At 35.7% G+C, this 13,325-nt stretch overlaps 1 protein-coding gene across 2 annotated transcripts in view; it reads left to right on the top strand.

The window, feature by feature from the left end:
- The window catches only part of Angpt1 (angiopoietin 1), a 239,538-nt gene that overhangs the window by 188,062 nt on the left and 38,151 nt on the right, over positions 1-13,325 (top strand). For both annotated transcript variants that reach the window (XM_034517224.2, XM_034517223.2), the window contains exon 6: positions 6,820-6,921. In XM_034517224.2, coding sequence (XP_034373115.1) covers positions 6,820-6,921 — 102 coding nt within the window. The remainder of the gene's footprint in view (positions 1-6,819; positions 6,922-13,325) is intronic.

The following is a 13,325-nucleotide window of genomic DNA, read 5'->3' as shown; positions in this document are numbered from 1 at the left end:
AAAAGGATCTTTCAGCCTTTTCACTGTGTAAATTAGAAGTATTCTCATAGTAATTTAAATAAATTTTTTCTTTCCCCTAACAGAATTTCTTTTGTTTTTTATTGTAATTTTTAACACACTTTATATTTATTTATTTATTTACTTATTTACATCACAACTGTTGTCCCACCTCCTGGCATGACACATATGTAGTAGAGGACAGATGTGCCTAACAGAATTCTTTCACAAGTAGTAATATTGTTCTTTGATTCAGACTGTTTTATATATTTTATATATATTTATATTATATATAATATAATATATATTTATATATTATATATTTATATATTTATATATTTTATATATTTTAAGACTGGTAACACAATTTTGTTTGAAATCTCTTATTATAATCATTTAAAATGGCCAGAGAAGAACACATATTCATGAGTTCTATACAATTTCAGAAGCTAATTATTGAATTTAGAAGCTCATATGAATGGAGAAAATTCATTATTTGCCCCTCCTAATTAGACTGGGGTATAGTCAACAAAATAGCTGCTACTACTCTTGAATATGCTTAGCAAAAGCTCACCTCTTTTCTTTCATTCTTTTTGTAAAGTTCTCACAAGTTCATCACAGGTGAAGTATACTCATCTATAAAAAACTAGCAACACTAAAATTAAGTGTGTATGATATGGAATATGAAACAATCAATAAATTGGACTAGTTAAGAAAACACACAAAAGTGAATAACAGCAAGTGCTCATCTATTAGGAGATGTTGGGACCATAATATAGCAGAACTATTTATTTATTTGTTTGTTTGTTTGTTTAACTTTGTAGCATACTTTTCATATCTTATCTTCTTTTTTATTGGATATTTTATTTACACTTCATATGCCATCCCCTTTCCCCATTCCCTCCCCCCACTTAGAAAACCCCTATCCCATGCCCCCTTTTCCTTTTTGCATTTATACATTTTTTAAAATGTTAATCAAAGGCTTTATAAGTTTGGTAATGCTCAATATCAATCAGAAGTGTAACCCACTATCCAACCTAGATATATCAACTATCTTTGACTGGTGGAGACAAGTGAACATCTGCCTCCCTGGCTCCCCCCTCTTTCTCTCTCTTTCTCTCTCTTTTTCATCACCTAACTTCTCCTCTCCTTCTTCTCTTCCTCTCCTTACTCCTTCTCTTCCTCTCAATACTCCTCCCACCTTAGCTTCTCCTACATATCACCCTTCTTGTTAAAATAAAACTTTTCTCTCAAAATACAATTAAAGCATAATTATGCCAACTTGTACCAGTGAGGTACAAGATAGTCCTAATACCCAGTCCATCATTTTGTTGACTAACCAGAACCTCTGTTATCTATCCTAACTAAAACACTTAGTTCTGAACATGGCTTTTTCCTTGGCTTTAGAATGAATGTCAGCTGAAAACCATCCACTCAAATCTTTTCTCTCAAAGTAAATAGCCAAGATTGGCTATGAGACTATAAGTTTTCAACCCAGTCAGAAATCCAGAATGACTGAGTTAACTATAATTGTGGGAAACACAAGGCCTAGCTTCTAAACCTTAGCCAATTTATAGAGACCTATAAATTGAACTCCTGCATACTCCCTGTACTACAAAACGTTGGAGCATCTGTTCTTCTGCCTTCTGGCCCAGGATCATCTGACAGATCTTAGAGTGCAGAATTATTAAGGGCTGATTACTCTGTCTAGGCAGATATAATCGCCTAGACATATCCTATCTTCTAACCATGGTTCCCTTCCTTTACTCTTTCCAAATCCTCTCCTTCCCATCCACTCAACTCCATGCCTTCTGCCTTTCTTAAAAAAACAAACCAGAATAAAAAGGAATAAGAGAAAACACAAGAAATACACACACACACACACACACACACACACACACACACACACACACGAAGACAAAACAAAAACAGAAACAAATTTAGAAACCATAATATACAAACAAAACTCCAGTAATACAAAAAATGACCAGACACAGTACTGTGAAACTAAAAATCTCCAAGTCATCATTGAGTTCCCCTGTGTTGGGCTTCTGCTGTTGAGAATGGGGCCTACCCTTCAGTGTGGTTAATCCACTCAGTGAGACTGCATTGGAGAAATTTTTTCCTTTGTAAGCAGATGTCAGTTGGAGATGGCTTCTTGGTTAGGGATGGGAGCTTCTGTCCACTTCCTCCTCTGACCATTGGGACCTCATCTGTCTGGAACCTCTGAAGGTCCTGTGTATGCTGCCCGTCTATTTTAACTGGCATTGTTTTATGTCAAATAAGGAAACAATTGCTAAAGTTTGGAGAGCATTGTTTTAAATGTCACATGGAAGGCAAATGCAGTAGTTTAGGATGATTTAGTATTTCAAGAAGATAGAAAATGAGAATTTTATCTTTTATATCTTTCTTTTGTTTTGTAGTATTCATGGTTTGTGGTTATTTCCCTCTGCATTCCCTTCGAGGCACAGTAGTGGAAAACAGAATTTTTCTTTTCATTTCACAAGTGTTTAAAGCCAAATGCCCTATAGTCAACTTAGCTTCGTCCAAAAACAAACCATTAAATCATAAGTCTTATTGTAAAATATTAAAAATTTGTTTCTGAACGCATAATTCCTCTAAATTCTTGAGAAAGTACTGTAACAAATGTGTTAAGCCTTTTCCATTTAAGGTTATGGAAAAATAATTAGCATCCAGAAGGTTAATCATTTCAATTTGTATAAGGCATAGAAGCGTAAAAACTATGTGAATCAAATTCCCCCCTTTTGTTTGGATTTAAATCTCTGTATTAAGTTAAAAGGTGTTTAATGCTTGAGAGCTTTGACCTCGCCTGGGGAAGACGCCAGTTCAGCCTTTTCTTGGACAGAGCTAAGCCCCAGTCATAGAATGAATAGATGCAACAGACGTAGCAAATGGAGCAGGGCCCCTGTCCACAGGAAAAGCATGCCAGATAGCACGGACCACACAAGACCAACAAATGAACTCTTCAGGTCTCTCATGTCTCAGATCCTTCTGAAATTGATTATTTAATGCAGGGAATGTCCTTAATATGTTAGGAAGGGACATTTTATTTTTTCTTCTGAATTTATATTTTAAAAATGGGGTTTCTTTCCATTTTTTTCAAGACTGGATCCAACTTAAGTAGATATAAATTAAAAATTAGCATGATCAGTCATCACAATATCAATAGTAGTAAACAGAACCCAGAAATCATATTGATAAGACAAATTTGTTGAACATTTGCACAATTTGGTTTTGAATAGTCCATTCTATTCATAATAAATTATAACTAATAAAAATAATATTCAATGTCATGTATAACAATACTTCAGTGCAATAAATATTATACTAAACACAAACAATAAGTAATAAATAATAAAAACCTGTATTATATTGTCTGTAAAATATATCTAAGATCTAAGAGTGCTTATTCCAAATACTGCTGAAGAGTTCTCTGTTTTCTTAATCTACACACACACACACACACACACACACACACACACTCACACACACACACACAAATGAGAGAAATCAGAGTTGAAGTTTTATCTAACCCTCAAGTCAGTTTAGTTCTTTTGTTCCTGTATTCCTGCAATGGCATCTGGTATTATTATTATTACTGTTGCATGTTCACAAGAATCAGACCCACTTTAAATTCCTTAACATCTTTTCCTCTGTTTTTCTCTTGGTCTTCTCAAAATGTATTCACAACACTTAATATTACAAGTTGTTGTTTGCTGCTTCCTTTTAAAAGGACAGCTGTGTTTCAGGGGAAAAAACTGTGAGTGATTTAGAACAAAGGATGTAGAATTAAATAAAGTAACGGTCCTTAAAAACTCATAGTAAAGTTTCCTCTATACTTTGTAAATGTAGAAATGTAGTGGTGAGTTTTATGAGTATCTAGGTAGAATTTATAGCTTTAGACACTAACTTGTGTTGGTGGCTAAAGTTCCAACAAGATATAAATGTACACTAGGGCAAAGGAAAGAGTGAGGACATATAGAAATGGAGGTAGATAGATAGATAGATAGATAGATAGATAGATAGATAGATAGATAGATACATAGATAGATACATAGATAGATACATAGATACATAGATAGGTGGTGAGTGGATGGATGGATGGATTGATGGATGAGTAGGTTGGTGGGTAGATAAATTAATAGATGGGTGGGTAGATAGATAGATACATACATACATACATACATACATATAAATACATGACAGAGTTTTTTGAATTAATCAATTAATACAGTTTGAAATTTCATTAGGAAACAAGTTACATTACTTTCTCATAGCAGACTGTTTCCTTGGTATTCTAACTTCCATTACTTTCAAATGCTAGTTGCTTTGAGTGTTTCTTTGGAATCTCTATATATGTTCCACTTAAACTCGTCTACCTGAGTTTAGTCATATAAGGATCCTGAAATCTCTTGGGCTAAGATCATTAATGCCTCCTTCATTTCAAGTTTGTAAGCATTTTAAAATTCTTCATTTAACTTGACCACTCTGAAATGGTTGATTAATTTTATCTCCTTCCCAACCCCATATATAACTCATTTCCTTGGGATTCTGTTAGTCACATTTTCTTATCTATGACTGTAATGAATATTAATTGAATATCTACAATAGGTTACTATGTAAGAAACTAGAGATAATAAATAAAATCAAATATGTGCCCATTTACAGGTTACTGATGTATATTGTCTGTATAGCAATTATTTATTAAAACCTATTAATGGACTGCCCCCACCCACACCTAAGCACTTTTTCTTTACTTAAAATTGCTTTTAGTTACATTATTACCAATCAATTTGAAGTAGGCATACAGAGGGTTTAAGCCCTTAAATCTTTGTTATAATCCAGCTCAACTTCTGAATTCACCACAATTGCTAATTGTAACCATTGGTAGGCTATTATGATATTTTAAATCTCAGTGTGGCATTTGTAGAGTGGATATAACAAGCATACCTTCATATCCTGTTGTGAATCAAGTTAGAAAATACACATTAAATGCTCAAATTATCTGATGTAAGTAATCTTGTCATTGTGAATGACTCTTCCTTATCCTCCCATTTTCTTGCTCATATACCCTTGGTCTGCCTCCAGTAGATCATCCCCTCTCTAACTACCCTGTGATACTCCTATTGGGTGGCCATGCTACATGCAACACAATGTTCTAACTGACAATTATTTCTTTTCTTCATTGTTAACTCTTTGTGTGAAGTCTATTTATATCACTACTGCTATTCTTCCTGATGTCACTGAAGTTGGAAAATTATGGACTCTGCTGCCTTCTTACCCCTGTGAGAGCAATCAGTGTTGAAATGTCAAAGTGTTTTGAGAGCACAATCCATTTTCTACTTATCTCAATTTCCTCGATTGTAATATAGTCAATGCCAAAGAATGCATGCTGAATGAAAGAAGAAGTGGATGAATATATTAACATTAAGGGCGATTAGTGAATATTCTATAGTTAAGGGAAGACTTGTCAGGAGTCATGGAGAGGACACACAGCAGATGCAAAAAGGTAGAAGAGCAGAAGAGTGATCTTGGAAATAGAAAGGGAATTTAAATGTATGACTTTGGAGATGACTCAATCCCTAGAATAGTAAAGACATAAGGGTAAGTGTCAAATTAGAGGTAGAGCCCTCAGGAGACCAGGTGTCCTAATTCATATGCACACACAGGCATGCATGTCTTAGCTCCTTCACCCCCAAGAAGTAGAGGAAATTATTCTGCTGTGAATGAGTGTTCTTGCCCTTTGGCCACCAGCGCTCTAACACAGTGCCTCAGGAAAAAGATCCTGCTACAGTGCCAGCTTGCTGCCGGTGCTTTGTTTTCACACATTTCACCATTCAATACGCTTCACCATTCAATTGATGTACTTATGGTGTTCTGCATATTCTAGCTCTTGAAAAATCAAACTGCCAGATGCAGGTGTCATGAGTCACAGTGGCTGCTTTCCAGAGTAATCACTTTGTAATGTATTTCTGTAAATGTCATTACAGATGTATGGGGAGAATGAATCCGTTTTAAAATAAATGTTCTTGTATGTAGAATAATTGAAATAATTATTGAATCTTTGAATGACTATTCTACATAGGAAAACAAGCTTGTCACAGGCAAGAGGCATACACTCAACCACATTGTTCATGACTAAAATTTAAACAGTGCATTTTTTAACAATTCATTTACCAAATTTTATTCTTCGTGTGATATTCAACAATAAAGAGTTATTATTAAACTATGTAATATAGTATAGAAAGCATAAGTCCTGCAATAAGATACAAAAATTGAATCTTTTACTCTTAATTACATTAATTTTCCAATAAAACATTAAATAACATTAAACCTTATAAATTGGCCAAAAAATAACATGTAGCATTGGGACCATTCATTTTTTTTTTTAAATGTAAACTTCCACAAGTGCCTATTTTAATTTGAGATTTTTAAGTTTTTCAGGGCGTACTAGTATGGGTTGACCCTGGCCAGGGCTTTGCACATACAAGACAAGCATGCTACCACTGACCTACATCTTAACCTCTAAAACTGTTTTGTGGTCTGAAACTGAGGTTATTAATTTTCAGCTGGAAAATTTATATTTTTAGAAAAAAATCAAACATTCCCGATGGAACTTTATCAGGAGCAGTAAAAATATGAATTGAGAAGTAACCAATAAATGTGTGTGAAATGTAGTTGTTTTCCTCTTTTTACAGGAGAGGCCTGCCTGTCCTATGTATATTTTAAAATATATCAGATCTACATTTTTAAAAGATGTATGTAATTTCCACTTTCCATGATTTCCCTGTTATTTCCCAGGTATTTTGCAATATGGATGTGAATGGGGGAGGTTGGACAGTAATACAACACCGTGAAGATGGAAGCCTGGATTTCCAGAGGGGCTGGAAGGAGTATAAAATGGTAAGGTGGAAGAGGAGTGCAATGGCTCTTGATGTTTTATCATAGGGTTATCTTCATGCACAATATATGATAAACCCTTGCACTTCTAGATGCTTTTGAGTTATTTAAAATAACAATTCTTACATTAAAGACATTATTTTCTTTAGACACAAAACATTCATAAATCATTTTCAGTAAATTATTTCCATATGTGTAATAGAAAGAAAAATGTATTATTGTAATTATTTGGTGATCTGTTATGCCCTCTTCAGTTTGTTCCTAGTGGGAGAAACTAGAACTCCGACCCAAGCTGGGTATGTGATCAGGACAGAAAGCTGTGCAGGGCCACAGGTCATGGAGCAAGATGGATACTAGCTGTGACCTGTCTCACACTGTTTCAACTTGTTGAGCTGCAAATGGGAGTGGCTCTGTATAACCTTTGCATGTGACTACCCAGGACTTCTCTTGGTGCAATGATGATCACAGTTCTTGTGTCGAAGTTAGCATGTCCCAAGTACAGAGGTATACTTTTAGAGCTATCTCAAGGGTAGAAGCTTTTCATGATTTTTTTCATTAAAATTTGTGTAAAGTCCTTGATTTGACCTTCTAACATTTTTCTCTCCAAAAGTGAAAAAAAAAAAAGACTGTAAACAAAACTATCATGGTAATTCCTTCCATGATGAAATAGACTACTATTAAGACATAACCCCTGTTCTTTGTTCAACTAAAACCTTTCAGTAACACATGGAACCTTGTCTTTTGGGATTGTTATGAAAAACTAGAATGGTAGGTTAGTTTCTAAGGTCTCTTTTCTGTTTATGTGATTCTATTCAAATGTGGGTGTGGGAGTTCTCACAGTTTGAAAACAAGGTCCTGAAATGATTCTGTAACAATAGGTTGTTTTTATTGTGCCATTTCCCCAGAACTGGTAGATCAGTTCTAGGGAACTCACTTGACTCACTGTGTCTTCCTCTTGGCTCCATATAACCTCAGAATAACTCATTCCTTACCTTCTGCATCTACCTCAAGGCATGACACAGGAACTCAACACAGCAAAAGCAAAGCTTACTGAACTTCAGGTAAACTGTAATTATTACTATTATCAAGGACTCAAACTTCAAGAACTAAAAAAGTTTATTAAAATCCTCCCACAGTATTATTTTTCTCATACCACTTTAATTCATACTCTTTTGACCCTAAGAATATAGGATTGATTGATATGTGAGAAAGGATATATATATATATATATATATATATATATATATATATATATATACAGATTCAACTCATATATATGTATATATATATACAGATTCAACTCAATTAGACATACATTATAATTTAAATTAATTCTAACAGATAAATGAATTGTAAAATTGTCATCATACAGTTTTCAAAATGGTGAATTATTGCTTTTGGATATCTACTTTCTTAGCACAGAAAAAATGTTAAGATGTACTGAGTTGTTAGGCATGAATTTGATTCGTGTCTTTTAAATATTTACCAAACATACCTACTCTTTGACAGCTGGGTTCTCATTATTGGAACCAGACTAGAATTATTTGTTAACCATTGGAATTTATCCTTTCCCCTCATTGTTAAAGAAGAAAAGCTATCATGCTTTATTCAACCTTGAAGAATGTATCACCTCAGTGTCAATTATTTATGGTCTGAGAGTGAAATTAGTTCCGAATTTTTTAAACATTTTGGCAAAATTGAGTATGAAGATTTTCTACATTAAAAGAATCCATTGGTTAATGTTCATCAAAGCACAGGGTCAAAAGTGCTACAGCTTTCTCACAACTTTCTTTCCTTTTTATGTTCACCTAAAAACAAAAGAGCATGATTTCCCCAATCAAGGTGGAGGTGAGTCTTTATCAGTCGTACCCAGACTTACTCCCTTCCTGCAAGATGCTGGCTTCATTCTTCCTTGACTGAGAGTAAATATGCTTTGGGAAACCACACTAGTGTGCATGCAGCTCTTCCTCCTTTGTCTTCCCTGATCTCCACTCTGGGGACAATGGATGTAGCCAAGACCTTTGACTTCTCCCCAACACCTGCCTTGCTGGCTGGCCCTCTCTCATTACTCCTACTGACTGATGTATGTGGCCTGACTCTCTCCTGATGAGTTTTCGAGAATTTTGTGTCAATGTCGTCAACCCCAAAAGTTACAAAATATTTTTTTCCTTTTTAAGCTCCTCATAATATGGAAGTTGCAAAGGACTTGATTCTCAACATTGGCTTTTGCCCATGGAAGCCTTTTGAACTTTGCTGTCTCTTAGGTCTTCCTTAATAAAATATCCAGCAAAATCTGAGTTACAGACTTGTAAAGGCATTTACTGCTGAGAGAAAAGTCTGTGGTAGTTCTTCTAATGGGGCATTTATGGACTACAGTACTCCTTCAGGCCATAGAGACACCACACTCACCAATAGTCTTTCTGCAAGTAAAGCAAATGAACCAGGGAGTCCCAAAACCTTCTCTAAGTGGCAGCTTTATGACAGGCAGTCACTAATGCCCTGGGGACAGACTTGGTTTGTTTTAAAAACAATTATCCCTATAAACAAAGCTTCCTATTGAAAAGAACATTTCCTTTTGAGCAGCTAGGTACTTTCTGAGGGTTGTTGTCTCCGAAAAGAAATTAAGTGAATATTTTAAATTGCATTTCTACATGTCTATAATGAAAAATATAAGAAAAATGTCTTTAAGTCAAAATTCCTTCCTGTCTTCCTTGGGCTAGGTGTCTCAGCAGTGGAAAGAGATACTTTTAACATGGGCTTTAATTGTAGAGTAAAAAGAACCTTTGGAAAACCAGGCTTATCTGCTTTCTTTAATAATTTGTATGAAAGAAAAATGAAGCCCACAGAGTACAAGGACTGTGTCTGGTTTCAATCTTGTTTCTTCTATAAAAAGTCAACACTTCCTGCAAGCATTATCAGGAAAAACAAATAAAGTATCAGAGACAATTATTTTATTAACCTAGAAAAATTGCAAACTGAAATTGAACATTTTTTCAGGTTTGGGCAAAATTAATGAATATTGGTCCTTTCCTCTCCCTGTATTTTAAAAGTATAATGTGACTCTTGAGGCCAATTTAAAGTCAGTACTGTTTTTCTTTAAATTCCAGTGTTTCCCCTTTTATTAAACTACTGCAAGACAAATGAAATTAGCGAGCATCTGTTTCATGGCATCTAAGTTCTTTGTGCAAATATGATTGACAGAACAGAACATACTCATTTTCATAAACATGTATGGATGTCCATTTTATTTATAACAGAAGAATCTATTCCTTTTACTAAAGTTTGTTTATCTCTGCCTCTTTACCATCAGAACACAATTCTTATCATTTTAAAAAGTTTTTTTAATTAATTATTTTATTTATTTATATCCCAAATGTTTCCTTCTCCTGGTCTCCCCTCCCAGAGTTCTTCACCCATGCCATTTCTTTTCATCTCTAAGAGGGTGCCCATCCCAGGCATTCCCCTTCTCTGGGGCATCAAGTTTTTACAGAAAATTTAAGATAAAAGAATGACTTGTAATAAGCTATTATATATAAAAATACTCAAAAATGCTTTTGGGCTAGGCACCACTGCATTTTTTGGACAAATTTGATTTCTTTCTATCAGTTCCATCATCAAAAGTGACTCTTGGTATATAGACCATTATGAGTTTATGGCTTCCTGCCTCCTTCATTCAGATAATTTTATCTTATTACTATGTTCTTCATAATTTGTACATAGTTATTTAATGTCATATTTATATGAATCTCCACCTTTATTGCATAAAGAACTTACCTATGGAACTTTTTGAATATACCGATCTTCAGGCACACTGCAGATATCCTCAATTTTATATGTGTGGGGTAATGTAAGTCATCTCTCTTTATAAATAACACCCAGCTATGTCTGACACTCACTTCCAAGTAAAAAGAGCCATCAGAATTATTAATGGTTAGTTATTAATGTATAAGAACTTAAAATTTTATTTCCTAGATCCTAAAGCATTTAAGCTATGTAGAAAGAGAAAGAGAAAAATCAGGTCAAAGAAGAGGAAAAAGAGACAGGTATTTGTCTCATCAAGACGTGTTGACTCAAAAACATAACATTGACCTCAAAGGGTATAAGATTTAGTCTATTTTGCTTGGGATCCATGACTTGAGTACACAGACTTAGGTTGCCCCAATTCTATGTCCCATAACGGAAGCAATGTCACAAAGTTTTCTACAATAAGAGAAGAAAGAAGTTCATAAGTCAAGACTTATTATACACGCGTTAGTGAGAACATCAGTGAGGAGGGTTAGAGCAAACAGGAGACGTCTGCTGTAGGCCTGAGATGCTGTCTTTGCATCATTAGCACTTTGCTTGGTGGAAAGTAAGATTTTGTTAATTTATGGATTCTAAGATGTTTTTACCTGTTAGGTGCAGGACATTAGATGACACAGAAATGAGCAAGGGAAAGGCTATGGGGGAACTAAAGATGACTCAAGATAAATCGTCATTAGACTCTGGACCTCCAGCATTGCAAACTCCGTTATCACCAAATCAGCTAATCAGCTTTGCAGAAGGTTCTGTTTGAAGGGTTAACTTCAAACTGGGAACACTCTGGAAACTCTCCTTCACAGGCAAGCAGCAACGACTGAGGAGGGAGTGGTCAGCTTCTTCATTTGTACAAACAGTTGGCTTTAAGTTTTCATTTCTTAATCAAGTTTTTGGGTTAAAATAACATTTGTTTCTCTAAGCAATGCTCAGGTTATCATAACACATTCATGTCTAGAAGCCTGTTGAAGAATGCTGCTGATATACACATACTACATTTCAGCCACAAAAGGCCCTGGGATACTTAGATGGTACAGAGGAGGATACCTGTGCCCCTCACATAGCTTGCTGTCTTACAGAAGAAAGGCAAGAAGCAGAGAATGACTGTGTATGTGACGGATCCTCTCAGTAGGTTTTTCTTATCGCTGAGTACTCAAACAAGTGTCTGGGATAACTGTCCTTCTTAAAACACCTCACACTTAATTGCTGTTTTGCAGATGAAGAAACTGAGTCTCTCCCCTTTTTATTGGATATTTTATTTACATTTCAGATGTTATCCCCTTTCCCTAGTTCCTCCACACCCAGAAACCCCCTATCCCATTCCCTTCTTCCTGCTTCTATGAGGATGTGCCCCTCCACCCACTCCCACCTCCCCACCCCCGAATTCCCCCACATAAATGAAGCAGAAAGTCCCACTGAAAATGTATGTCAAAGAGAGTCTTCAGCTGTAGCGGAGATAAGAGGACCGGTTACTTAATCCAAGCCAAGCTGTTGTTCCCCACATCAGATACATGGTGGTATCTGATAAACTACCCAACAGTTTACTAATGTGGGAACCCACTTCCATTTCCCTTTTGGGCCTATCTGTCATCTTCATGCTGAAACAGTTGTTTCTGCTTCATCACACTTGGCCATTAGACGGTTTTCTCCCTCCACTACCTCTGCAACAGCCATATTACTTCATTGTAGTAAAACTGTTTGCCCAGTTAGAAAGTTTTCCAGGTGAGGTGCAAGAAATTAAAATTTGGTTTCTAAAAGGCAAATTACAAGATTTTCTCTTCAGTTGCTTCCTCCTGAAAGGAAAAAAAAAATCTGCAAAGCCAACTGTTGAGTAAAAAACGTTTTACTTTTTTGTGAGCTCCTTGAAAACTACCCTCTGAGAGCAGGAGCAGGGGCTTTTAGTTTTTGTAGGAAGCTCACCCAGGATCAATGCTCTTTCTCTTGGGGAAGCTGGGGAGTTTTACCCACACAACACTTTCAACAGCATGGAAATATGTGACCTAAGACTTAACACTTCATCATTCCCAGCCTCTCTGCACACATTTAAAATGATTGCTGATTCTTTGTTTCAATGCTTCATGGCAAAGGGACTTGTCGAGTGGCTGCAGGGACAGCTCTGGCTTGTCTGAACTGAAAACTGCTAGGGAAATCCCAGTGGTCCTCCTTGTCTTTCAAACAATTTTGCTGCAGTTGAAGACTGCTAACTCCGAGTTTTGGTGTCCTATAATTTTCTGTTCTGTGCATGCCTTGAAGAAGGAGAACTTTGGATTTCTTAGCATGTAGCACTTGCTCCTGTGAGATGCTGTGAAATCTTTGCCACATCCTAAAAATTACTTATATTTTCTGCTACTGCGTAGCTTTCAGCAAGTGAAGCTTGAGTGTCCTAGGGGTAGGAAAGCAAAAATGAGGACCTGGATTAAAATCCCAGAACCCACATAAAAAAAATCTCTATGTTGTAGCAAATACTTGTACTCCCAGTACTGGAAGATTGAGACAAGAGGCCAGACATTCTATCCGATGACGAGCTCTGATTCAGTAAGAGATCCTGTCTCAAAACTAAGGTGAGAAGAGACAAAGGGGACACAATAAAGGAAGACCCCCAAATCTCCAAC

This window comes from Arvicanthis niloticus, chromosome 13 (genome assembly GCF_011762505.2).
Source record: "Arvicanthis niloticus isolate mArvNil1 chromosome 13, mArvNil1.pat.X, whole genome shotgun sequence".
Lineage (NCBI taxonomy): Eukaryota > Metazoa > Chordata > Mammalia > Rodentia > Muridae > Arvicanthis > Arvicanthis niloticus.
The sequence above is the reverse complement of the archived record's forward strand: the minus strand, read 5'-3'. Positions and strand labels throughout refer to the sequence as shown.